This window comes from Marmota monax, unplaced genomic scaffold, assembly GCF_021218885.2.
Source record: "Marmota monax isolate L192 unplaced genomic scaffold, Marmota_monax_Labrador192_F-V1.1 WCK01_AAM20220418_F8-fsc00008, whole genome shotgun sequence".
In the NCBI taxonomy this organism is placed as follows: domain Eukaryota; kingdom Metazoa; phylum Chordata; class Mammalia; order Rodentia; family Sciuridae; genus Marmota; species Marmota monax.
In genome coordinates, this window is record NW_026694432.1 from 15,357,475 (window position 1) to 15,380,970 (window position 23,496).

Here is a 23,496-nt window from a genome sequence, read left to right on the forward strand (position 1 = left end):
TTTGCCCAAAAGCAGTGAGTAAAAGTAATGCTAAAAACACACTAGTGGTGGTGCTGATGCTGGGAGTGGGTAGAGATGGAACCAGGAGCTGAAGGAAAGAGATCACAGTGTTTATTGTCCATGGCTTTGCAGCCAGTGGGGTACCAACTCTCCTGCAAGGCTGTGGATCTCCCATGGTAGGCAGCAAATTGGGGCAGGGCCTTAGGACTAGTGTCTGCTGCTAACAGGAGGGAACTAAGGAATCCGAAGGGAAGAGAGGATCAAACTTGTAGTAAGGGGATGTTTCACTGCATGCATTTGACTTTAGGCAAAGCCTCTTGTCACAAAGAGACGGCTCAGGCAACTAAGAGCCTCAGCCCAATCTGAAAGACTCTCCAAGGGAGAATGTGTATTTGTGAGTTCCAGGAACGTGTGCAGGAGGCTTGTTGGTGAGCCACGAAGTGTGTATGTACATGCACAAGCTAAACAGGTGGGTGGAAGCTACAGAGGGTGGCAGGTAGACAGGGGCTTTGAGGGACTCTGGAGTCACCCAGGCAGAGCTGGCAAGTTGGCAGTTGGGCTCCTGAGGCCTTGGCAGCAGGCAGGTTGGGAAGACATAAGCTTCTCTATAGTAATAAAAACAGAAACAAAGGGAGAGGCAAGCCTGGGGCCACACTGAGAGCACAAAGACAAAGGACACCTGCCACACCCACCTCCACTGCACTCAGGACTTCAACCTGCTCTCCCCACCCCAGGGCGGGCATTCTTCTCCAGTGACTAAACATAAACTCCTCTGCAGCCTTCAGGCAGAGTAACCCTCCCTGCCCAGAGACAGGATGAGGTAGGGAGAAGGGCTGCCCAAGGGTCCTGACTCTACTTTTTTAGAATGGGGGTGCTCAGTTGCTTTACACTGCATTGGGGAGTGTGATGTGGGGAAGAGTAGATTCAGGGTGAGGGTCCAGGACTACGTAAAACCAGGCATCTAAAGCAGCCCTGGCCCATGTTTCCTTGAGCCTGCTGCGTCCTAATGAGTCTGTAGAATGGGAGGCCTTAAGTGACTTTCCAGTACTTCTTGGTCACTGCAGAGGAGCGAGTGCCCTTCTTGGGGTGAAGGATCCCTCCTTTAGCAGCTCATACACAGTATCCTCTGGAGGAAGAATTTGTTCCTTCAGTTTCTCATAACCAGGGTATGACCCATGGCCAGGGGGCTGAGGAATTGTCCACAGTTCTGTGGAATTAATGTACTTCCTAAAAGCAGAGGTGCAAAGCAACACGAAAGACCTACTGGAAGACACATGGGTGCCCCAGCAAGGTGGCAGGGTCAGGACCTGAACACTGACCAACACCTGAAAGAATGCTTCTTCCAGAGGAAAGGTCACATAGGGAGAGAGCGAGACCACCTGGGCCCACTGTTCTTTCTTGGCCCATGCTGCCCTCGCCTTCACAGCAGAGCCTACAGTTCCAAGTTGCAAGAAAGGAGTAGATAATCAACAGCAAAACTGTTCACTGGCAACAGGAGACACTGGCACAGAATGAAACTCAAGGAAGGAGAGGGCTACTATCTCACTTTCACATAGAGCTCAGCTTGCTTCCACAGTGAAGTTTCCAGAAAGCTCATGACTAAGAATTTGGAGCCAGCATCCAAAAGATAACAGGATTGAGAGTGCAGAGTGGTCCAGATCTCCTCTGAGGGCACCTTCCTCCCCATTTTGGTGCTTCCCAAGTCCTAACCCCAGCCCAATACTTTTTTTGACTTTTGAGCATAATCTCTTTCTCATTAACTACCAAATGTACACAGGTATTACTCTAGGTCCCCTCACTTCAGGCCCAGAGATATAATGCACATCCTCACCTGGATGTCCATTAGGCACAAGTTCAAAATGTCCCAAAGTAAACTTATGATAGCTTCCCTCCTGCACTACCTACATCGGCTCCTCATGTCCCTACTGAGTGATAACACACTCTAAGGAATTCCAACTTTTCCCTGCTCTCCTCAAGTCCACCCTGAAGCCCCAAAAGTGCATCCCCTCAACTTTAGGGTAACTACTACTGTGGCCCTGATCCTTGCCTTCTGAGATACTGCCATGGCACCCCGCGGGGGCTCTAAGTGCAGCATACCCAAGTTGGATTTTGACAATGCATATCTGAACATGTCACCTGGTATCCAAGCTCCACTCATACATGATGTCTTTTGTGACCTTGCCCCACCACTCCCCCACCCACTATACCCCAGTAGTACTAAGAAGTTTATGGTCACTTACCTGTTCCCTGAATCACTATTACACAACACAGTGATCCCACTTGTATTAGAATAGCAATTCCAGAGCAAGGAATTCCTTTCTCTCCACTGTGACACTTCCTTTCAGCCCCTATTGGTGCTCTTCATACTGTCAACTTATTGCAACTTACTGACATTTACTGGTTTCAATCCAGGGCCCATTCCACAACCCCTCCCCTCAAAGATAAGGTGAAGGAAAGGGAACCAGGGAGGGGATGGTTCAAATAGAGCTTAGCTTGCTTCCACAGTGAAGTTTCCAGAAACTTCAAGGGGATGAATGGTATTCCAATATCATAGGCAGATGTCAGGAGAAGGACTGCCTTTTAAAATCCTATGGAAAACAAAGTCCTTGGTCAACACTTTAAAACCCTTCTAAGAGGAAACTCTTGGGGCCTACGTGATACAAATGAGAAAATCCTGTGTGAACTTCTCACTTAGCCTGTGTGAGACTGACCTGCATGGATAAGCACAGGATAGCGGGGCTCAGGATAAATTGGGGCTGTGAACCTAGAACGTGTAACTGCATTCAAAGCCCACTCAGTACAAAAATCAACTTCTTCCACATCAGTCTTGGCAGAGGAATAAAGCTTCCGCCACACCAAAAATTAAAGGACTCTCAGCAGGCAAAACACAGGGGTGAGTGCTGAAGGGAGCTTTCTAGGTTTCAGGAGATTTAACCTATGTAATGAGAAGCAAGACTGACCCCAAAAAAGGAGACTTAAACTCTACTTCCTCAACCAGTGTGTAACTAAAGTGGTGTCCCTCGTTGGAAGAACTATCTCACTGGAAGAAGCATCACTTTGGCTTCATATTTTCCCCATCTCAACCCACCCACCTCTCTCACCCTGTGACTATAAAGATGGAAACTCCATCTTTGACAACAGTTCAGTTGTGCTCAAAACACTTTTCCATTATGAACATTCAGGTCCACTCATCTTTAGGAATTCTTAGCTTCTTTATTTGTTAAAAGGTAAATTCATTAAGTAATCATCACATTTTGAGATCCTGACACCTGTGTTAGCTGCCCTACTGGAAAAGGGAACTCAGTGGAGCACTGGGAGCACTTCAGATTCTGGGGATACATCTGGCTGAATCCTCCCTCTCACTTTCAGATGTGTGACCAATGCAAGTTACTAACTTTCCCAGGCCTTCGTTTTCTCTTCTGGGAAATGAGAAGAAAATCAGTTGCTATCTCCTACAGCTGAAGTGAGGACTAAATGAGATGATGTCCACAGAGTACCTAGCACAGAGCCTGCCACAAAGCAAATGCTCAGTAAACACTGGCTATTTATGCTATCATACAAAATAAGGATTTTTTTTAATGATGTTATTGTTGTTCCTACTCCTTTGGGTTCACAGTGGACTACTCTACATCACTGATTCTCAGTTATGCTCCTCTGTCACCAGTCTCAAGGTTTTCCCATAAGGATGTGCCCCAAATGCAAACTGCCATATTTGAGAAGCTTCTCTGATGGGGTGTGTACACATGGACAGTGTGAAGGCCTCTGAGCGAATGACGAGCTGTCAGGGCCACTGATGTAACTCTAATCCCCTAAGTTACCATTCTGGCTCATATACTGATAAAGCTCTTACAAAACAAATATAAGGATAGCCTGAGGATCATGTAGGTTTTAACAGGAGAAAAACAAATTACTTAGAGAAACAAAGTGCCTTCAATTCTGGATCCTTAGTATTAGTAATTCACCTCTGAATTACCTGGATTTTTACCAAGATTACTCCCTGGGGATACCCCAAGGCTTAAAAATTACAAGGTTTCTCTCTAGTGTCCATCTCAGGATCTTGGGATTTGAATATACACGTATCCACCAGGGAGAGGTCTCCTACGATGTTTTCCCTCCGGCGTGTGTTCTCCGGTGGGCGCTGAAGTGGGAGCTATTGTTGAAGTCTTTGCCACACTCCATGCACTTGTAGGGCTTCTCCCCCGTGTGGATTCTCTGGTGAATGATAAGACTGGAGCTCTGGTTGAAGCATTTCCCACACTCTCTGCACTTGTATGGCTTCTCTCCCGTGTGAATCCTCTGGTGAGTGATGAGGTTGGAACGGTCCCGGAAGAACTTTCCACACTCGAGGCATTTGTAGGGCTTCTCTCCGGTGTGCACCCTCTGGTGTGTGATGAGCTTGGAGCGCTCGCTGAAGCACTTCCCACAGTCCGCACACCTGTATGGCTTCTCCCCCGTGTGTGTTCGCTGGTGGTTGGCCAGGGTGGAGCTCTTGCTGAAGCTCTTGCCACAGTCGGCGCACTCATATGGCTTCTCTCCCGTGTGGATTCTTTGGTGACTAATGAGGGCGGAGCTCTTAGAGAAGCGCCTCCCACATTCAGAGCATTGATACAGTTTCTCCCCAGAGTTGGTAGCGTGCGGCCCAAGAGAGCTCAAGCTTGTACTGAGGCTGTGAGGCTCTTCCGAGGTCTCCTCTGTGGAATCCTTCCAGGTAGCACCCAGAGACGGGCTCTGGCTGAGGCCCTCCCCAGGCTCACTACTCTGGTTAGGACTTCCTCCCAAATCAGGACTTCCTCCCAAGTGGATTCTCTGATGCTTCAAAAGGTTTGAGCTCTGGTTGAAGCTTTTCCAACATTCCCCACATTTATAGGGCTTTTCCCCAGTGTGGATTCTCTGGTGGGTGACGAGATTAGAGTGGTCACTAAAGCTTTTCCCACATTCAAGGCAATTGTAGGGCTTCTCTCCAGTGTGGATTCTCTGATGGGTACTGAGGTTGGAGCGGTCACTAAAGCTTTTTCCACATTCCAGGCATTTGTAGGGCTTCTCCCCTGTGTGGGTACGCTGGTGGGCGATGAAGTGGGAGCTCCTACTGAAGCTTTTCACACATGTATCACACTTGTAGGGTTTCTCCGCGAGGTACAAGCCCTGGTGGTCAATGAGTTTTTCCAAGTCCTCCTCAGAGGAACTCTCTTCCCACTGTTCCTGTGGAGGATCTCCCCACACCCCTTCACCTTCGTTTTCATTGTCACTGTCTTCTTCCCAGTCATGAGGGTGGCAAACAGCCTCAGTGCTACACTTTGATAAGGCTCCAGGCAAATGCTCAAAAATGTCCTGCTCTGAAATTTGGTCTTCATCCTCATGCCTCAACTCAAAGCCTGAAAGAATGGACAGAAATGGAGGTTCTGTTAATTCATTAGTTAGCATTTATTTATATATCTGTGTCTTGTGAATTGTGAATGTGGCTACCATGAATTTGTATCTTATGTCTCACCTGGTGGAAATGTGACTAACATGAAATGATCAAGTTTTTGTGCATGCATGCATGTGTTTCTAAAACTTCTTTTTTAAAAATATTTTTAGTTGCAGACATACACAATACGTTTATTTTATTTATTTTTATGTGGTGCTGAGGATCAAACCTAGGCAAACGCTCTACCACTGAGCTGCAACCCCAGCCCTGCAAGTGTTTCTAATCCTGCAAAACTGAAGAACACAGTCTGGAACTTGGTAACCCCACCAAGAGAACCATAAGGCCCAGCCCAGCTGCTGGCCAGTCAGCTTCCCTGCCAGCTCCCTGATCTCAATACTCCACAATGAACACTTGCCTCCTCCTAGTACACTCAGTGGATCCTCATGTCATACAAGATTGAATCAATTCTGTAACTGGCCAGATGTATCCCAGTATAAGCAAGACTAACCATCTCCTTTGGGGGTTCACACTAAACCATAGATGATAATCAGAGCAAAGCACAAATTCTTTTCTTAATCCCATTCTTTTTAGCTTAGAAACAAAAAAAGATATCAAGCCTGGCCCCCCACTTTCCACATGCCTACAGACTTTGTGGATATCCAGTGCCTCCCAGCTTACCTGTGTCTGGAGTTTTAGGATGTGGGATTGGTGGTTTGATGACAGCTTCATCTGCTGTCTCATCCCAGTCCTCCTGGTCATCAACCTTAGTACTTCTCTGCCCAGACCTGGGGAGACCTGTGGCCTCCCCGACAGTCTCCATGGCCCTGACTGTAGTCCGAGCCCTCATCAGGGAGTCCAGCTCCTCATAGAAGGGGCACTTCCCTGGTGGGTGGCTGCTCTTTGCTTTCCGATAGCTTCTAAGGAGGTTTTTGAATCTGTAGCGACACTGCTCCAGTGTCCGCAGGAAGCCCAGTGCACACAGCCGCTCTGCAATGGCCCGATACACCTGGCTGTTCTGGTGACAGGTGCGAAGCTTTTCAGAGAATGGGGACTCACTGAGAATTGCCAGGAAGGCCTTGGTCTCCTCATAGCCCCAGTGCACACCTGCTGTCAGGAGAGAAGAGTTCAGAGGCATTAGATTTAAGGAGATTGCCTAGGTCTTCAGAGATTGAGGTCGCCTGCCCTCTAACCACCTAGAACACCAGCATCTCAGAAACTGTTCAGGTGCCCAGAAATACACCCGTGCTTCTCAGGATTATTCTGGAAAAGTTGGCCAGAATACCTTACTCCATCACTTCTAGAAGATCCTATTAACACCTTGAGACTTGCAGAAGGAGCACACTTAGGTGGCCGTACTATATCAATTATACTAGGTGACGAACTCCCTTAGCTTCAGCTGACTGGTACCTGGGATTCATGAGATTCTCCCCACGTCCAGTCAATACATATCTGCTATTTCCTTTATGAACTCCCCTTTAACAAAGCGTTGATGCTAATAATCCCTGATCATCAGAGGTATCAGTAGATTTCAAATGATCATGCAATAGAGTCCAACTACAGATGCCTTTTCTTCTCTTGTGGAAGAATAAAAAGGAGGCAGCCTAATCTCAGCTCCTCTGCTGGTTAAGTGATGTAGCCCAGGGAGGCAGCACAGGAGAAGGAAAACCATACGCAACTAGCAAGCAGGAGCCACAGGCTCTCCTCATACCTCTTCTGTGTGTCTTTAGGTAATATGCTTCATCTCTTAGGCTTCCATGTTTTCACCTTTACAATGACTGAGTGTCTGTCACACAATGACTATTCAAGCAGAGCCTGATTTCTGTTATATCTGTTCGATATTTCAACATTTTTCTTTAAAAGCCTAAATTCACTCTCTGTGAAATCAGAAGTTGATGTACTCACACATTAAGAGGAATACGTACTATTAGAATTAAAAGTCCACTAACGTGACATCAACGACCATCTCCATATTACCTGTGACACTTTGGAAAATACTGGATTCTCTCTTCAAGGTCAAGCTTTAAAAGTGTTTGCTTCTCTAAGAAAATTCTGAGCAAGAAGACCTTGTCATGGGAGAAGAGAGTGAAAGTCTGAGGGTGACCCAAGGAGCTTATACCCTACTCTAGTGTCATCAATCCAGACTCACAGTCTGAGCCCTGACCTCAGGAGCAGCAGCCTGGCTGGTTGGCTGGTGGCAGAGTTGCAATCTACATGGTCAAATCCCCAAGTTCTTACCAATACGACTCTGGAGCAGAGCTCGGCCCCCTGGAATCCTGGGCCTCTGGACAGACCCATCAGTAGCTAGACCAGCACCATTACAATCTTCTGCTGTTTCCTCAGGCTCCCAGCCCCCTTCCTCCGGCTCATCCATCTCTGCGTCACTATCCCCCAGCCTGGGGAGTGCTACTACCTCTCCTGGGCCATTTCTGGCTCTGATGGCTGTCCGAGCCCTCACCAGGGCCTCCAGCTCCTCATAGAAGGGGCATGTTCCTGGAGGGTGGCTGCTCTTGGCTTTCCGATAATTCCGGAGCAAGTTTTTGACTCTGTAGCGACATTGTTCCAGTGTCCGCAGGAAACCGCGTGCCCTTAGCCGCTCTGCAATAGCCCGGTACACCTGGCGGTTCTGATGACAAGTCCGGAGCTTTTCAGAGAAAGGAGACTCACTCAAAATTGCCAGGAATGTCTTGGTTTCCTCATAACCCCAGTGGACACCTGACACCTTCGTGTCCTCCACATCCCACTGGCATTGTTCTTCCCAGGCCCCTGAGTCCCTCCAGGCCGATGCCTGGGCTGGTTTTGCCTGTTCATTATCCAGGCTATAATTAGCAGTGTTCCTTTTCCCAGAATTTATAGGACTTAGACCCCCAAATTCTGGTCCTTGCTCTTGCTGGGAAGTGATACTTGCTTTTGAAACAGGAACTCCTACACAAAATGAAGAAGAGAAATGACTGAGGAGAAATGACCTGCTGAACACAGTATTTGTCCAAAATGTCCCTGAAATTTATATCCTTTCCCCTAAGAGGCTTCTGAGAGATTCCCATGCTAATCCCCTAATATGTCTGAAGGGTTGAGGAGAAGTAACTAGAAATAACAAGACTCTCACCAAAACAAAAATGCAAGTGACACGATGGCTTTGTTTGTTCATTTCCTTTTTTCTTGTTATTGTTTTGAAATATATAAAAGAGTGACTATAACTGGTCCACAGATGGACACGTGGCCTAAACTGGCCTCATCGGAATGAATTCCACTGTTGGAGAAAGGATTCTATATGTATACGTGTGGCGAGTCACTCTCTTGCTAAGAAACTTGTGACTCATTCCACAAAACCTTTTTAATATGAAGCTAATCCTGAGGATGGCAGAAAGGATGCAGGTCCATCAGGACCATGCTGAACTAGTGTGTCCTGTGGTTGGAACACACTTCCTCCTCTGGACTTGTAATAATGGGAGAAAATAAATGTCCTCCTATTTCAGTTGGCTATGTTTAAAGGACTACTATTACAACAGCTCCCAGCCCTGAGAGTCTTTAATTAAAATAAATATTTGAAGAAAACTACATTTAAAAAGAGGCTTGAGGGCAATCTAATTCAGCATTTCCCAAAGTTGGTTCCTTTAACACACTAATTCCACCAGATATCATGTATTAAAAAAGTGGGGGCTGGGGGGACTCCTCTGTGAAGCAAGTAGACAACAAGCTTCTAGTATCTAACTAAAGCAGACCTGTCATGGTCTGTTTCACCCAGTCAGTGTCTAAGTACCCCCAAGTGATCCCAGGGGAAATGGCTCATTATTATTTGGTTTCTCATGCAGATGAATTTACAGAGAAAGAAGTCTGTTGTCACGTGAGCTTCAAGTATTCTAAGGCCTGTAATACGTTTTTCTCACTGTGGTTTAATATGTGTTCACTTGAGTCTGCCCTAAGAGGCAGATCTCATTTGGTTGGAAAAGATGAGATTTTTCAGGCAGCAGGCTAGACAGAGCTGCCACCCCATGGTGAATGTACTGAGGTGCTGGAGGAAATGAGTGCCAACAGGGAAAGCTCTGAGAAACCGCCTTGCTAGCCTCTCTCCAGGTGTTCTCTCCCTGCTTTACAATGTTGACTACAAGGACCAAGTCTTCTTCCAACCTCAGAAAATCCAGAGATCACAAAGCTATGATTCTTAAAGGAGTAGCAGACAACTCTTAGGAAACTGAGTGTACCAGAAAACTGGCATCTTACACCCTGGGGCAGGGCATGTTCTTCCTTACCCAGGCACACACTCTTTCCACAGTCGTCTCCCCGGGGGTCCTTGCAGAACTTCTCAGCATGTTTGCCAGGGCCCAGGGCTTCCTGTGAGATGCATGAAGAGAAGGACCTCAAATATCACTGATCCTTTAAAATGGCCTGAGAACCCTGCCAGTCCCCAGGAAAGATCAAGGAAATACAGGGCATCAGGTATGGGACTAGCATCGCACGCAGCAGCAAGACCAAGGAGAGGCCCAGTACAGGGGTGGAGGGCGCAAAGGCTAACACCCTGTGCCTTATCCTCTTAGCTGGGGGGAGGCCACAGACAAAAGAGGAACAATGAAGGGTAAGAGCACAGCAGTAGCAATGGCAGGAAGGGAGAACAAAAAAGAGCCTACCTGGGACTCGGCGGTCACTTCCCAATCTCCAACACTCCCCATCTTTGGGACAGTAGGGACTCGAGGAGTAAGGACAGCTGAGGAAAAGAAAAAGTCTTGGAAACCTAAGTTCTAGTTCCCTAAAATCCACCTCCCTTCAGATCTAGCTTTTCAAAGGTCAGACATGGATCTAACTAAGGCTATTCCCGTAGCCAGTGCAGAGGTCACCTTTTACTTCCCTCCAGGGCATGCAGCTCCTCAGCTGCCTTGGGTAATGCGGCACAGGTGAGACCTAGCCCTAAGCACCTGTGCTCACCACCCAGCCTATATATGTAGTAGGCATGCTGGCACCATTCAAACCCTCCTCTGACAGTGCCTTCTTACCTTCCATTATGTGTGTCCCATTAGGTACCATCCTACCCCCTGCCTTTAATTCTCTATGATCGTCCTCCCCGAACACTACTCCCTACTGCCCAACCCAACCCTCTTCCTTGAGAGAAAAGGCTTTATTCCCTGGTGTTCCCAGATTCTTGGTACTCACCATTCTCTTTCAAAGGCCGTGGTGCCATCTTGGCACTTAGATGCTTGGGAAGGTCTGGGCAAATGTTCTTCATACACTGCTTCTGGGCCTGTCCCTCAGGCCAAGGATCTGCTGGCTGTAGTTTGAGGCTCTGAGATTCCTGAACTGCCTTTGAGGACCTTGTCTCTTCTGCACAAAACTCCAGCTCCTACACACAGATAATTGAAATTCCCAATCACTAGTTCAATAAGACCCACTTTGATAAGGCAGTGTGGCTTTGAGTATGACTGTGATCCAGGAGTTAATAGGCTTTTTAAGATTTGAAGAGGGCTTCAAGTATGATGAGATGAAAGCCTTTAGATTGACTTCAATAAAAAGACCAACATTTATACCATCAAATGAGCACTGGCTTGTTCAACACTGGGCTTCCACTATTCAAAGTATTTTTGACTCAGATATAAATTACATATAATGTTTGTGACATTCAAAAAATTCATAAGCATGAAAATAGTCTTGTTTGTTTTTAAGTAGTTATAATTATAATGGAATTATGTGACTGAACTCAAGAACAATCCGGTTTTTTTTTTTTTTGGTACAGGGGATTGAACTCAGGGGCACTCAACCACTGAGCCATATCCCCAACCTCATTTTGTATTTTAATTAGAGACATGGTCTCACTGAGTTGCTTAGTGCCTTGCTAAGTTGCTGAGGCTAGCTTTGAACTCATGATCCTCCTGTCTCAGCCTCCCCAGCTGCTAGGATTACAGGCATGCACCATTGCACCCAGCCTCAAAAACAATCTTTGTTCTCAGCCCCAGTTCCTCCAATTACTATCCCTAAGCAAAGATTTTGATGCCAGGGATGATCATTGTAGACATAGAAAAAAGTAGCTTCAAATGACAATGATGGGGCAAAAACTCAGTCAGACCTCTTGTTTCTAGTCCAGTGGTAAGAGCTGAGAAGTTGCCACTTCATCTTAACAACAGGTTATAAGCTGAACAAACTGAAAAATCAATAAGTCTTCTTAGATCCATCAGAGAAGTAAGTCACAAGGCACACCACTGCCCTCAAAATTAGAGAAATTAGACAGGTAGATTCAGAGATCACAACTTACCTGAGCAGAAATCTCTGCTGGAATAGTGCCAGTCAGGAAAAACTAAACTGTAATTGATGAACTGCTCAAGGCTCAGTGTAGACAACTCTGAGAGTAAAAGCCCCAGGGCACCCGTCATGGAGGGGAGAGGACATGTGTACTTTTTATGAGTTTTATCTCCAGGAGCTGCACCAGGTCCTCATAGTGAAAGTAAAGAGAAAAATCGCCTACAGCTTTTGGTACAGGACAGGGGAAAAGAACCATTCTGACATATGCCAGCACACTCTGTTCTTCTTAACCAGGCCTGCCCTCAGGATAAACTAGTTTACCAGAGTCTAACCTAACTTACAGAAAGGAAATATCCAACTCCAGCTCCCTCTATTGTTCCACATGTGGATGAGAAACACCCAAATGAAGTCTCCTCAGGGAAAAGAACTTGAGAAGCACTAGTGAAGTTCAGAGTCCAGGGCACAGGCTCACCACAGGACTGAGACCTAATCACAGAACAGCAGCATGCTTCCTGCTCTCCTGACACTTTATCACATTATGAAAGGCCTATTTACAATGGTTCCTTTTATTCAGTACCCCATGTCCCCCTTGCAACAACAAAAATTACAAAGCATAAAAATCACAGTCTGAAAAGAATATTAAGTACCAGAACCAGTCAGACATGAATCTTTAAAATATTAACCTAACTATATCACTAATTACCTCAAATATTATTATTCTAAATGTACCAATTAAAATACAGATTGTTTCAGTGCATCAAAAAACAAGATCCAACTATATGTTGTCTACAGGATACACATAGATAAAAAGTGAAGGGATGGAAAAAGATATACCAAGCTAACACTAATCAAATGAAAGTGAGGAAAGCTATATTAATTTCAGACACAGCAGACTTTAGAGCAAGAAAAATTACCAAGGATAAAGAGTGGCATTACAAAATGATACAAAGGTCAGTACCCTAAGAAAAAGTAACAATACTTATTGCACATAAAGATACACATACACTTAGTCCTGAATGCTCCTAACAAAGCATATGTGAGGCAAAAAACTGACAGAACTATAGGAGAAACAGATTAATCCACTACTACAGTAGGAGACTTTAAAACCCCTCCATGAAAGGACAGAACCAGCAGGCAGAAAATTAATAAAGACAACATTGAACTAAACAGCACTACAAGGGTAGTAGGACACATGAATGGAATAAAATAGAAGAGATATAACGGACATCTTATAAAGTACTTCATCCAACAACAGCAGAATACACATTCTCCTCAAGCTCACATGAAACATTTATTCACTAGGACAGACAACAATCTGGGTCTTAAAACGCATCATAATAAGTCTAAAAGAATGGAATCACACAACACTTATTCTCAGACCACAATGTAATTAAACTAGAAATCAGCAACAGAAAGCTGGAAAATCCCAAAATATTTGGAGATCAAACAACATATATCTAAATAATACACAGGTCAATGAAGAAATAGCAAAGAGAATCTTAAAATATTTTGAACTAAATGAAAATGAAAATATAACTTATGAAAATTTGTAGGATACATCAAAAGCAGTGCTTAGAGGGACATTTATAGCACTATATGCATATATCAGGATAAAAGAAAGATCTAACATCAAAAATCTAGATTTCATTTTAGGAAACTAGAAGAAGAAAAGAATCTAAAATAAGCAGAAGAAAAGAAATACTAAAAATTAGAGCATAAATCAATGAAATTAAAGACAGGAAGAGAAAAATCCAAAAAAACAAAAGTTGGTTCTTTGGAAACATTGGTAACACCAGTTAAGTGTTTAATCAGGCTAATAAAATAAAGGCTCAAGGCACAAATTACTAATATCAGAAATGAAAGAGAGGACATCACTACAGGTGTCATGGACATTAAAAGGATAATAAAGGACAGACAACAATCTGGGTCTTAAAACGCATCATAATAAGTCTAAAAGAATGGAATTATACAACCCAATACCTTATTGTCTCAATCTTAGAAATAAATTCAACCTTTGGTCAGCTCATAGGAGCATTAATCTGAGAACCTTTGGTCTAGTCCAACCCTCTGATTTTATAGATGAAGAATCAAAAAAGACCTAGATTTAAAACAATTCTCATCTCTTGATATCAAGTTCTACATATACCAGCTCTGAAGTCCTAAAATTTCTTTTGTTTTTTCACTGCCATTTAAGACAAATAGCTATATTCTTTAAAAGAAATATGAGAAGGAAATATACTAAAACTAAGCACACTCTCATACTTAGTTCTGTAACTTTAAGATTCTCTTTGTATTTTCAATCCATTTCCTGAATTTGCTGTTGGAATCCCAAGTGCAAAGCCACAGACCTTAACTCGTTCTTCCTCTGAACTCACATCTTTCAGTATGTTATGGTTTAAATGTGAAGAAAGCCCCTGCCATTTACAAGGATATATTCTCAAACCTAACTTTCCAGTGAAGTGTGGTTAGCACACCACAAGCATTTCTGACTATAACCAGTGGAAAGCAACAGGGTTGTATTTAGGTGAGTGTTCTGGATGGATGACACAGACACAGCCAGCTCAAGGACCTGTTCTACATATGCCAGCTTCAAAGCAGTATTCAAAGTCCATGTCATAGCAAAATTTTATTCATACACACACACACACACACACACATATATTTGTCATTGTCTATAAATTGTTGAAACTGTAATGTTAGACACAATACTTTCATTTTTCTTAGCGTTACCATTTAGCTATATATAAATATAGACACATCACTTACCTCTCTTTCTGTTAACCTATTTGGAAAATGAAACCTATTAGTTCCTACCTTATTAGACTGCTGGGTTGATTAGATGAGGGATACATACAAAAAGCTTAGAACAGAGTCTGATACACAATGAGCACCCACAAAATGCCATTTAATTGTTCATCTGAGCCTCACAACTGAAAGGTATTTTAATTCCCACAGACTGCAGATGAAGCAATCTGTCTGTAGTAGAAAGAAAAATGGAACTCTGGAACCAAAGATCTGACTGGAGGCTCTAGTGAGCCATCAGACTTTTGGGGTCTTAGTTCAAACTATAAAGTGAGAACAATAATACTATTTCTGTCTACTTACATCACTGCCCTAAGCATCCAGAAAGGTCACATATGTAAAAAGATAGTGCTAAAACATGAAACATAACACTGCACCAACTGGGAGGCAGTTTGGAGTGGTCAGGTGTGCAGGCTTTACAGTCAGAATGTCCAAGTTCAAATCTAGAAGTTGTATGATCCATAAAGAATTACCTATCTTTTCTCTGCCTCTGTTTCCTCACTGGTAAAATTAGCACCTATCTTATTAAACTGTTGACAGGACTAAGTTAGTACATGTAAAGCAATTAGAATAGCACCTGCTACATAGCAGTGATCAATAAATGTCAGTTGTTCAAGAATTATTTTTGGCAATTATTAACCTAGTCTCAGCCCCACTGCCTTGCCCAGCTGGCTTCTCAGAGAACAGACTATTTGCCTCACCTGCTGTCCTGCAGCCCGGGCCTCTCGGTGCCAATCCTCCACCAGGGCCACGGCCTCCTCCCCACTCTGAGGATGGCGTGCCTGCACCCAGGTCTGTACCTCGCTGGGTAAGATAGTCAGGAACTGCTCTAGCACCAGCAGCTCCAGGATTTGCTCTTTGAGGCGGACCTCTGGCCTCAGCCAATGACAGCAGAGAGCCCACAGCTGGCTGAAGGCCTCATGGGGTCCAGCTGCATCGCTGTATTGGAATTGCCTGAAGCGCTGGCGGGAGGCCTCAGGGCCAAGGTCATGGTCCTTCTCCCGATGCTTGGAGTCTGATCCCCATGTGTCCTCCTCCAGTTTCACAATAAAGAGGTCTTCAGGCTCTGGACTGGGACAGGCCTGGGCCTCAGATTCTAGGGCCACAGCCATCTTCTGGCCAGGATGCCTCACGTCAGATGGGCTGTCGTTGTCCAATGACTTCCTGAATCTAGAGTGTATCCTTCAAAGGTCTCCTGAGTGAAGGACTATTCCCCAAGGCTGTGAAGGTAGAAAATACAGAGAAGTGAGTGGGCGAGAGGACTCAGGAGCCTCACTTTGCTCACTTCCACCACACATTCCACCACCTTTGCAAGGCACCTGGGCACTGAGAGATGCTCCCTTCCCACAGGCAGGAAGCGAGACCATGATCTGGCACCACAGCCAGCAGCAGCACTTTGGAGGAAGACAGCACAGTATTAAGTCCTTTGGGACATGCCTAAATGCCCCAGCCTAGCAACCCAGGCCTCCATGACCTGGCCTACCCTTCTTCCCTTTTACACATGTCCAAAGTCTAACGTTCCTTCAAGTTGGGTTCCAAATGTCACCCCCTTCATAAGGCCTTTCATTCTGAACCTTAAAACTTGGCACTGCTAAGGATGCTCTCCTCACAAAATCCCTCTCTACATTCCCCACTGGTCACCCCACCCATTTGTCATTATTCAGCATTTCTAAACTAATGACTCTCAAACTCCAGACAGAACTATCTCCAGATCTCCAGCCCCCCACATCCAAATATCTACATGACATTTCCACTTGAGTGTTTTTTAGGTACCTAAAATTCAATGGGTCAAAAAAATTCATTTTCTGCTGCAAACCTGTCCATCTTCTGCAGTTCCTCATGCAGTGAAGGCACCACCTTCCATCAAGTTACCTACACCAGAAACCTCACCATCCTCTTTCTCCAAGATGCCTCCAACCAATTCATCAGCAAGCTGTGTCCATGTGGCATCTACCTCCCCAATACCATCACCTCAGTCCAGAGAATCATCAAGTCTTCCACTTGATCAGCTTCCCAACTAATGGCTCTCTTCCACCCTCTCCACCCCAACCTCTGGTTTGTTCTCTGTACAACTACCAGACTAGATCAAAATATGATCATGTCAATTCCCTACTAAACTCCTTTCCATGATCTCCTTTACCTTTAGGAGACCATGTAAACCTTGCCCATGTCTCCAACCTCATCTCTTTCCAAAGCTCCCACCAGTCAGAGTGTTCCAGCTGTGCAACCTACAGTTCCCACAACCTGCTGCTCTAGGAGCCTGACTGTGCTATGGTCTCCTTTGTGAAGTTTCCTCCTCTTCTTCACCTAGCCAAGTATCTGCTTAAACTGCACTTTCTCATGGGGCCTTCCCTCTTTCCTGAAACAAGATTCCATCCTCAGCCACAAACTCAGTACCACAAACTTTCATAGTACCTTCTTTTCTCCTCCATGAACCTGATCATCCTTTACTGCAACTACCTTACTTACTAGATCATAAGCTTCAGAGGCTCTAGTACAGTGCTCAGCACACAGAGGACACAATGAAGTCATAAATGCTTAATGACAATGGTGTGTCATGAAGCAAGGATTACAACTAATGCCTTTCTGTGCATAATAAATAAAGAACAAATGACCTTCCTCCTCATGCCAGAAGGAATTCCTTTCTCCTCTTTAGTTCCATCCCTCCATGACACTTACCACTTTCTACATTGTATTAGAGGGATGTATACACATGTGTCTCCAAGGAGATTACAGCCTCCCTCAGGACACCCATGCTGGACTGTCTGAGAAAATGAGCTCTTTGTGACAAGTCCAGATGACATAAATCATTCCTCTTCAAAGGAGGCTATTGGCTGCTCCCAAATGGAGTGAAGGGAGGGTGGCATTTTATATTTTAGACCATCTGACTGGGCTGTTCCTACTTATGACAGCCCCATTAGACTGTATTACTAGGACCAATATGATTCTTACTCAATTCTGTATCTACAATGCCCCAAACAGCACCTGATAAACATGCTAAAAACGATCTTATCTTAAAGACCTCCACATACTTAGCAAGAAGCTAGAACAACAACTCATGGCTACCTGGCAACATCTGAGTCATCCATCAGTACCAGCCCAAACGTCACTTTCTTTGATTAGAGTTCCTTCACATGCCGTTGTCATGCCCCACTCCTATCCCCACTCTCTAAAAATTGCCTCCTTGATCCTCTATTCCCAAAGTGGCTGGTATATACCTCTGTGACATGTTATCCTACATTATTATAGTTACCTGTTCCTACATATGACAGCCCCATTAGACTATATTACTAGGACCAATATGATTCTTACTCAATTCTGTATCTACAATGCCCCAAACAGCACTTGATAAACAGGGTACTTTAGTTAGCCTTTCACTGCTATGATTCAGAAGTCCCAACAAGAACAGCTTAGAGGAGAAATAGTTTATTTTGGCTCACAGTTTCAGTCCACAGTCAGCCAATTCTATAGCTCTGGGCCCAAGGTAAGGCAAAACATCTTGGAGGAGAGGTTTGGCAGAAAAAAACCAGCTCAGAAAAGGGCAATCAGGAAGTAGAAAGAGAGCTCTATTCACTAGGGACAAAATATAAACCCCAAAGGCACACCCCCAGTGACTTACTTCCTCCAGCCACACCCTGCCTGCCTACAGTTACCACCCAGTTAATCCATCAGTGCAGATTAATCCACTGATTAGGTTACAGCTCTCATAATCTAATTGTTTCACCTCTGAACACTCTTGCATTGTCTCACGCATGAGCTTTGGGGGACACCTCATATCCAAACCATAACACAGGGCCATTAAAAAGTTTTACCATTAAAATGGTAAATCTGGTATATCAAAGCCTAATGGCGGCCAGGCACATCTTAGCAACTCAGGAGGCTGAGGCAGGAGGATCCACAAGTTCAAAGCCAACCTTAGCAATAGTGAGGTGCTAAGTAACTCAGTGAAATCCTGTCTCTAAATAAAATATAAAATAGGGCTGGGCTCAGTGATTGAGTGGCCCTGAGTTCAATCCCGGTTACCCTCACCCCCCACCCCCACCCCCCCAAAAATGGGGACTGGAGATGTAGCTCAGCAGTAAAGTGCTTGCCTAGCACATGTGAAGTCCTGGGTTTCATCTAGCACCACAAGAAGGTGGGGTTGGGGCTCAGTGGCAGAGCGCTTGCCTCGCAAATGTGAGGCACTGGGTTCATTCCTCAGTACCACATAAAAATAAACAAAATAAAGATATTGTGTCCATGTACAACTAAAAAAAAAATTTAAAAAAAGAATTAACCTTTCATGATTTTTTTAAAGACAATAGCCTTACTGCTGCACACAAGTCTAAACACATTTCTTTCACTGTCGCACCCAAGAACTAACTCACCAGGCATTCACATAGTACCCAGTATGTACCCTGCACTGCAATGGGAGCTAGAAGAGATCTGCCAGGAGCTAGGACAGACAATCCCCACATTCATGAAAGCTGCAGTGTAGTAAGAAACAATGAGTAAGCAAGCAAAGAAATTTGTGCTCCTGCAAAAAGGCAACACAACAGGCAACTGGTAGTCCTATAGGGCCCAAAGCCCTGAGTCTCAAATAATTGGTTCCTTCTTTTGGGAAGACTTGCAATTCCCAAGGTTAGTGTCAAACAGAAATTAGAAAGACATGGTCCACAATCAACCTTTTCCACTCCTTAGACAAATATGGATAGCAGCCTACTGTGGGGAGAGGGAGGTCAACAGCCAACAATAAGGTGACTCACACAGATAACCAAGAGAAATGGACGAGGCCATTCCTCAGTTCTGAGCTTCCCAGGAATATCCAGGATACCCACCCCAGGATCAACAACCTCTAAGAGTATACACTTGCCCAGTGCCAAAGTGTTCCACATTCACATTCTCACCCATTCTTCCAGGCAAGGAAGTGGAGAGTTTGAGCTGCATTCCACGGACCTGTAACTTCTACTTAGACCAGAGAGAGAGAGCAAGAGCATAATTCAATAGTGCAGCCAGTTCCATCCACCACATCTGTTCCAGAGTGGGCACATGGTGATGATACCCATGACTATGCTACTCCCAGGGCAAATCTTAATTCTCTGAAGCCTCTGTCCACTGAGAGTGAGTCTCCGGAGTTATCTTTCATATAGCACAGTCCCTACACAAGCCAACTCTTTTCTTGTAAGGTTCATGCAAGAAAACCCAGCTGTGCTGGTTCAAAGTACATTGGCTTCTGAAATGGCTCCTTGCCAAAGGATTTTCAAGCTGTGATTCAGGGCAAAATGTGATTTTCACCTTCTGTGAAGATTTCAGAATGCAATTCTCTGATACAGTAGGATTCCACTATATCCTCAATAACATACAGGAAAACTCTCTCTCTACAAAAAAGATTCATGTAAGATTACGTAACTAGCAAATAACCAATAGATGTGTCATCTTCTCACAGATCCTGGCACGGGATAACACAGCTCGGACCCAGGCCCATATCTGTTCTCTCTTTTCTTAATCACATCACATGGCTGCCTATGTCTGCTAGTCATCCAAATTCCTAAGGATATGGCATGGAGAGAAGACCATAAAGGTAGAAGCAGGTAGACTGGGGTTCTACTTCCATTCCTGCCACTTATCAGCTGGGTCACTTCAAACAAGTCAGGAAGCCCCTGCAGTTGCTCATCCAGGTTGCAGCTTACAGTCTGGCCCTATTCAGTAGTTGTCCCAGATTTGCTCAATAGTATGATGAGGGTAGAACAAGGCATAGCAGGGAAATCAGAATCAGTGGGTATGAGTTTAACTGGCTGCAGAGGCCTGGCAACACAAATGAGTAAATGGGTGAAGGGAACTGGGTGGGTCCAGGGGGAATATAGACCCAGGGTGTTCCTACACTTTCCAATTTTTCCAAGAGAAGCTAGAACTCTGGATTTTTAATGTCAAAACTGTTATGATTTAGATATGAGGTGTACCCCAAAAGCTCAAGTGTGAGACAATGCAAGACTGTTCAGAAGTGAAATGATAAGAGTTGTAACAATCAGTGAATTAAATTGGTATGGATTAACAGGTGGTAACCAGGTACGGTGTGGCTGGGCAAAGTAGGTCACTAGGGACATGACTCTGAGGTTTATATTTTGATCCTGGTGACCAGCTAGCTAGCTCATGCACTCTTCACTCGCTCTCCCTGCCTCTCCCCTTCCCGTGCTCCCTCCCTCTCTGCTTCCTGGTTGCCACTCCTGAGCTATTTTCCTCTGCCGCACTTTTCCACCATGGTGTTCTGCCTCACTCAAGCCCAAAGCAATGGAGTCAGGTGACTGTGAACTGAACCCCTCAAACTGTGAGCCAAAATAAACTTTTTCTCCTTTAAGTTGTTCTTGTCAGATATTCTGGTCATATAAATGCAAATGCTGACTTACACAACAACCAACTCAAAACTGCTTCAAATACCATGAGAATTAAATCAAGTATGATGGCAGACTTCATTCAGAAGGCTGCCACTTTGCCAGCTTTCAACTAGATGATCTGAAAGGTCTCTTCCAATATCCAGGAAGACCTAGAAAGAGCACAGATTCTCCCAAGTAATGAGGATCCTTTTACAAACACAAGGAAGCTGAGAAGCACCTTGGCTCCGGAGGCAGAGTCTGGATGTGAACATGAGAAGCCCACACAAGGAATGTTAGGGTGGGACCTTCCAACAGAAAGAAACAAAGGGCTCCCAAGGGCTGTCATGTCCATTAGACTAATGGCCCAAGCTGTGGCTTAATGCAGGCTGACCTCACAGTTAGGGATTTAAACCAGGGATGGCAAATAGGTGTCATTTAAAGCACCAATTTTAATCAACTTAACTGGCTGCCTCAAGTAATGTGCCGAGGAATATGAGATCCACATGAGTATGTGCTGTGACCAATTAGCCATGACAGGGACACAGGAAGAGGAAGTGATAGCACATAATCCATGTATTTGGCACTCCTAGCTTAAATTTCCACTGCTATTGAATCAGCCTCAGCTTTCAAAAGCCAGACCCAATAGGCAGGAGAAGACTAAATCTCATGTCACTGGAAATCCACTGAAAGTAGCAGTCTTCAAGCCTAGCATAATAAAGCTTACCCCAATGGCCCCTATTCACACATTCACCAAGTATTTACTGATTTACTTGATTTATATCAAGAGTTCACTGCTCTAAGCAAGCAATGGGGAAATGAAATGACTCAGACATTGTTCCCATCCTGGACATGCTCAGTCTAATGGAAGACTAAAAAAAAAAAAAAAAAAGAAAAGAAAAAGAAAAAAGTCACAGATAATTAAATCAAATGAGGTCAATACAGCAAGAGGGGTTATGGGAGCTGGAGGTTGGAGATGACTTAATCTGCTTAAAGGAACTGAACAAAGTAACAGTTGAGTTGGTTCTTGAAGGAAGAGTGGTTCTCTTGGCAGAGAATTGGGTGGAAGGATATATTCTAAGTAGAGAGAACAGCATACATAATGGTGGAAAATCAAATAGCCTGCCAAGGACACGCAGAAAACCTTGATAAACCTGTAGCAAAGGTTACGCTGCCAAAGGGAGTTTATGAAGGGTCCAGAATATCAGACTGTATGGACTTAATTCAACACGTGATGGTTTTTAAAGCAGGAGAAAGTATAATCAGATTTGTGGGTTAAATACATCACACCAGCTGCAATGTATCTGTCCATTCTGGGGAAGTGAAAAGGTGAAGGCTTCTGCTGATACCCTGACAAGAAAGGGGCAGATTCTAGACATTAAAGAAACTGAAAGATTCGTGGATGTGGAAGAACACAAGTGGAATGAACCAGCGGATGAAGCAAGCAGGTAGGTAAGTAGGCCGGCAGGCAGGCAGGCAGATAGGTAGGTAGGTAGGTAAAGTGGATGATGGTGCCATTCACTCCTATCAGGCCTAAGGAAAGTGCAGGTTTAGGCAGGACACAATAGCCTCCCCCCCACCCCACCGTCCCGCCCCGCCCCTGGGTTCTAGAGGGAACAACCAATTGAGGATATCAAATTGCGTGTGTTTGTCCCAAGCGGGTAGGTGGAGAAGGAAACTATTTTTACTGTGGGGCTCCCAGCTCTGGCCCTCCAATCTTCACTTCTTGCCAGGGCCCCAGAACCCTCTATCGTCCCCTCTGTGCTCTCCAGACCCTCAAGTGACTCTCCCACCTCCAAAACCTCCCTCTGCCGCCTACGCTACAGACCTTTCTAACCCCCGCCTCACTCCCAGGGCCCTCCACTTCCCTCCTCATCTCCGACCCCTCTATGACCCGTCCTATCTCCGGACGCTGCATCTTCTGACCTCACCCGCCAACCCCACACCTACGCTTCTATCTCCCCGCTCTCCTTCCCCGGCCCCCTGTAACACCACCACCTCCTAAGCTTCCAGCCCAGTGCCTGAGCCTCAGCTGCCCCCGCCCCGCCACCCGGACTCACCCACCAAGACACCCACTTCACAACAGGGCGGAAGTGCTCCAGAACTCGCGCAAGGGATTCTGGGACGCGGAGTCCGGACCGGGCCACCCCAGAAAGAGCGTCTAGGACTACAACTCCCAGAAGAAACCGCGCGAGAGCGCCAGTGGCTCCCTCTGATTGCAGCCTTTCGGATGATGTCAGCCAATAGATGTGTCATCTTCTCGTGGATCCTGGCACCGGAACAAATCGGAACAGGGCCCATGCCTGGAGGCGTGGCCTGCTTCAATCCTGACCCTTTCCGTTGGCTCTGAGATAGAAGCACCGCCCAGTAGGCGGGCACTGGTGCAAAGCGGGCGGGGTCTGCTGGAAGAACTGAGCGACCTCTGTAGACGCGGAGAGACCAAAGCAAGAAACAATGTGAAATAAGCAAAGGGGTGGCTAGAGATGAACAGACGTTTGTTGGGCAATAGAGAGACAGTTGTAGGTTCCATTTGCACAGCTACGTCGTGTGGCTTTGGATGAATTCTGAACCTGTAAAATGTACGACAATAATAACATCCATGTCACAGGATTTATGTGAGGCTTCATGAGACAATACGATTAGCTCAAGGACCCGCGGGCCTAATAATGCGCAGTGAATGTTAGCCATTATTATGCAAATCCGTTTGTACAGAGCTTG

At 45.2% G+C, this 23,496-nt stretch overlaps 1 protein-coding gene across 3 annotated transcripts; it reads right to left on the bottom strand.

The window, feature by feature from the left end:
• Window positions 1-3,193: 3,193 nt before the first annotated feature.
• Window positions 3,194-22,904, bottom strand: Zscan20 (zinc finger and SCAN domain containing 20). Of its 3 annotated transcripts, none has more exons than XM_046469494.1 (8): window positions 22,843-22,904; window positions 15,133-15,651; window positions 10,550-10,736; window positions 10,030-10,106; window positions 9,655-9,736; window positions 7,643-8,329; window positions 6,086-6,514; window positions 3,194-5,372 (listed from the first exon to the last, which is right to left on the bottom strand). In XM_046469494.1, exons 2-8 carry the CDS (start codon window positions 15,541-15,543, stop codon window positions 4,099-4,101), a joined length of 3,147 nt encoding a protein of 1,048 aa, XP_046325450.1. In that variant the 5' UTR covers window positions 15,544-15,651; window positions 22,843-22,904; the 3' UTR covers window positions 3,194-4,098. The 3 variants fall into 3 exon arrangements, with proteins under 3 accessions (XP_046325450.1, XP_046325451.1, XP_046325449.1); XM_046469495.2 differs by having other exon boundaries at window positions 6,086-6,511; window positions 22,839-22,896; XM_046469493.2 differs by having other exon boundaries at window positions 22,839-22,896.
• Between the last annotated feature and the right edge of the window lie 592 nt (window positions 22,905-23,496).

Bases quoted from the DNA above. Each gene is read 5' to 3' on its own strand.
- Zscan20 (XM_046469494.1), bottom strand. From the start codon at position 15,543: ATGGCTGTGGCCCTAGAATCTGAGGCCCAGGCCTGTCCCAGTCCAGAG. The intron at 10,107-10,549 runs GTGAGTACCAAG...TCTTTTCCTCAG, and splicing joins ACGGCCTTTGAAAGAGAATG to CTGTCCTTACTCCTCGAGTC. The intron at 6,515-7,642 runs GTAAGAACTTGG...CTCTCCTGACAG, and splicing joins TCTGCTCCAGAGTCGTATTG to CAGGTGTGCACTGGGGCTAT.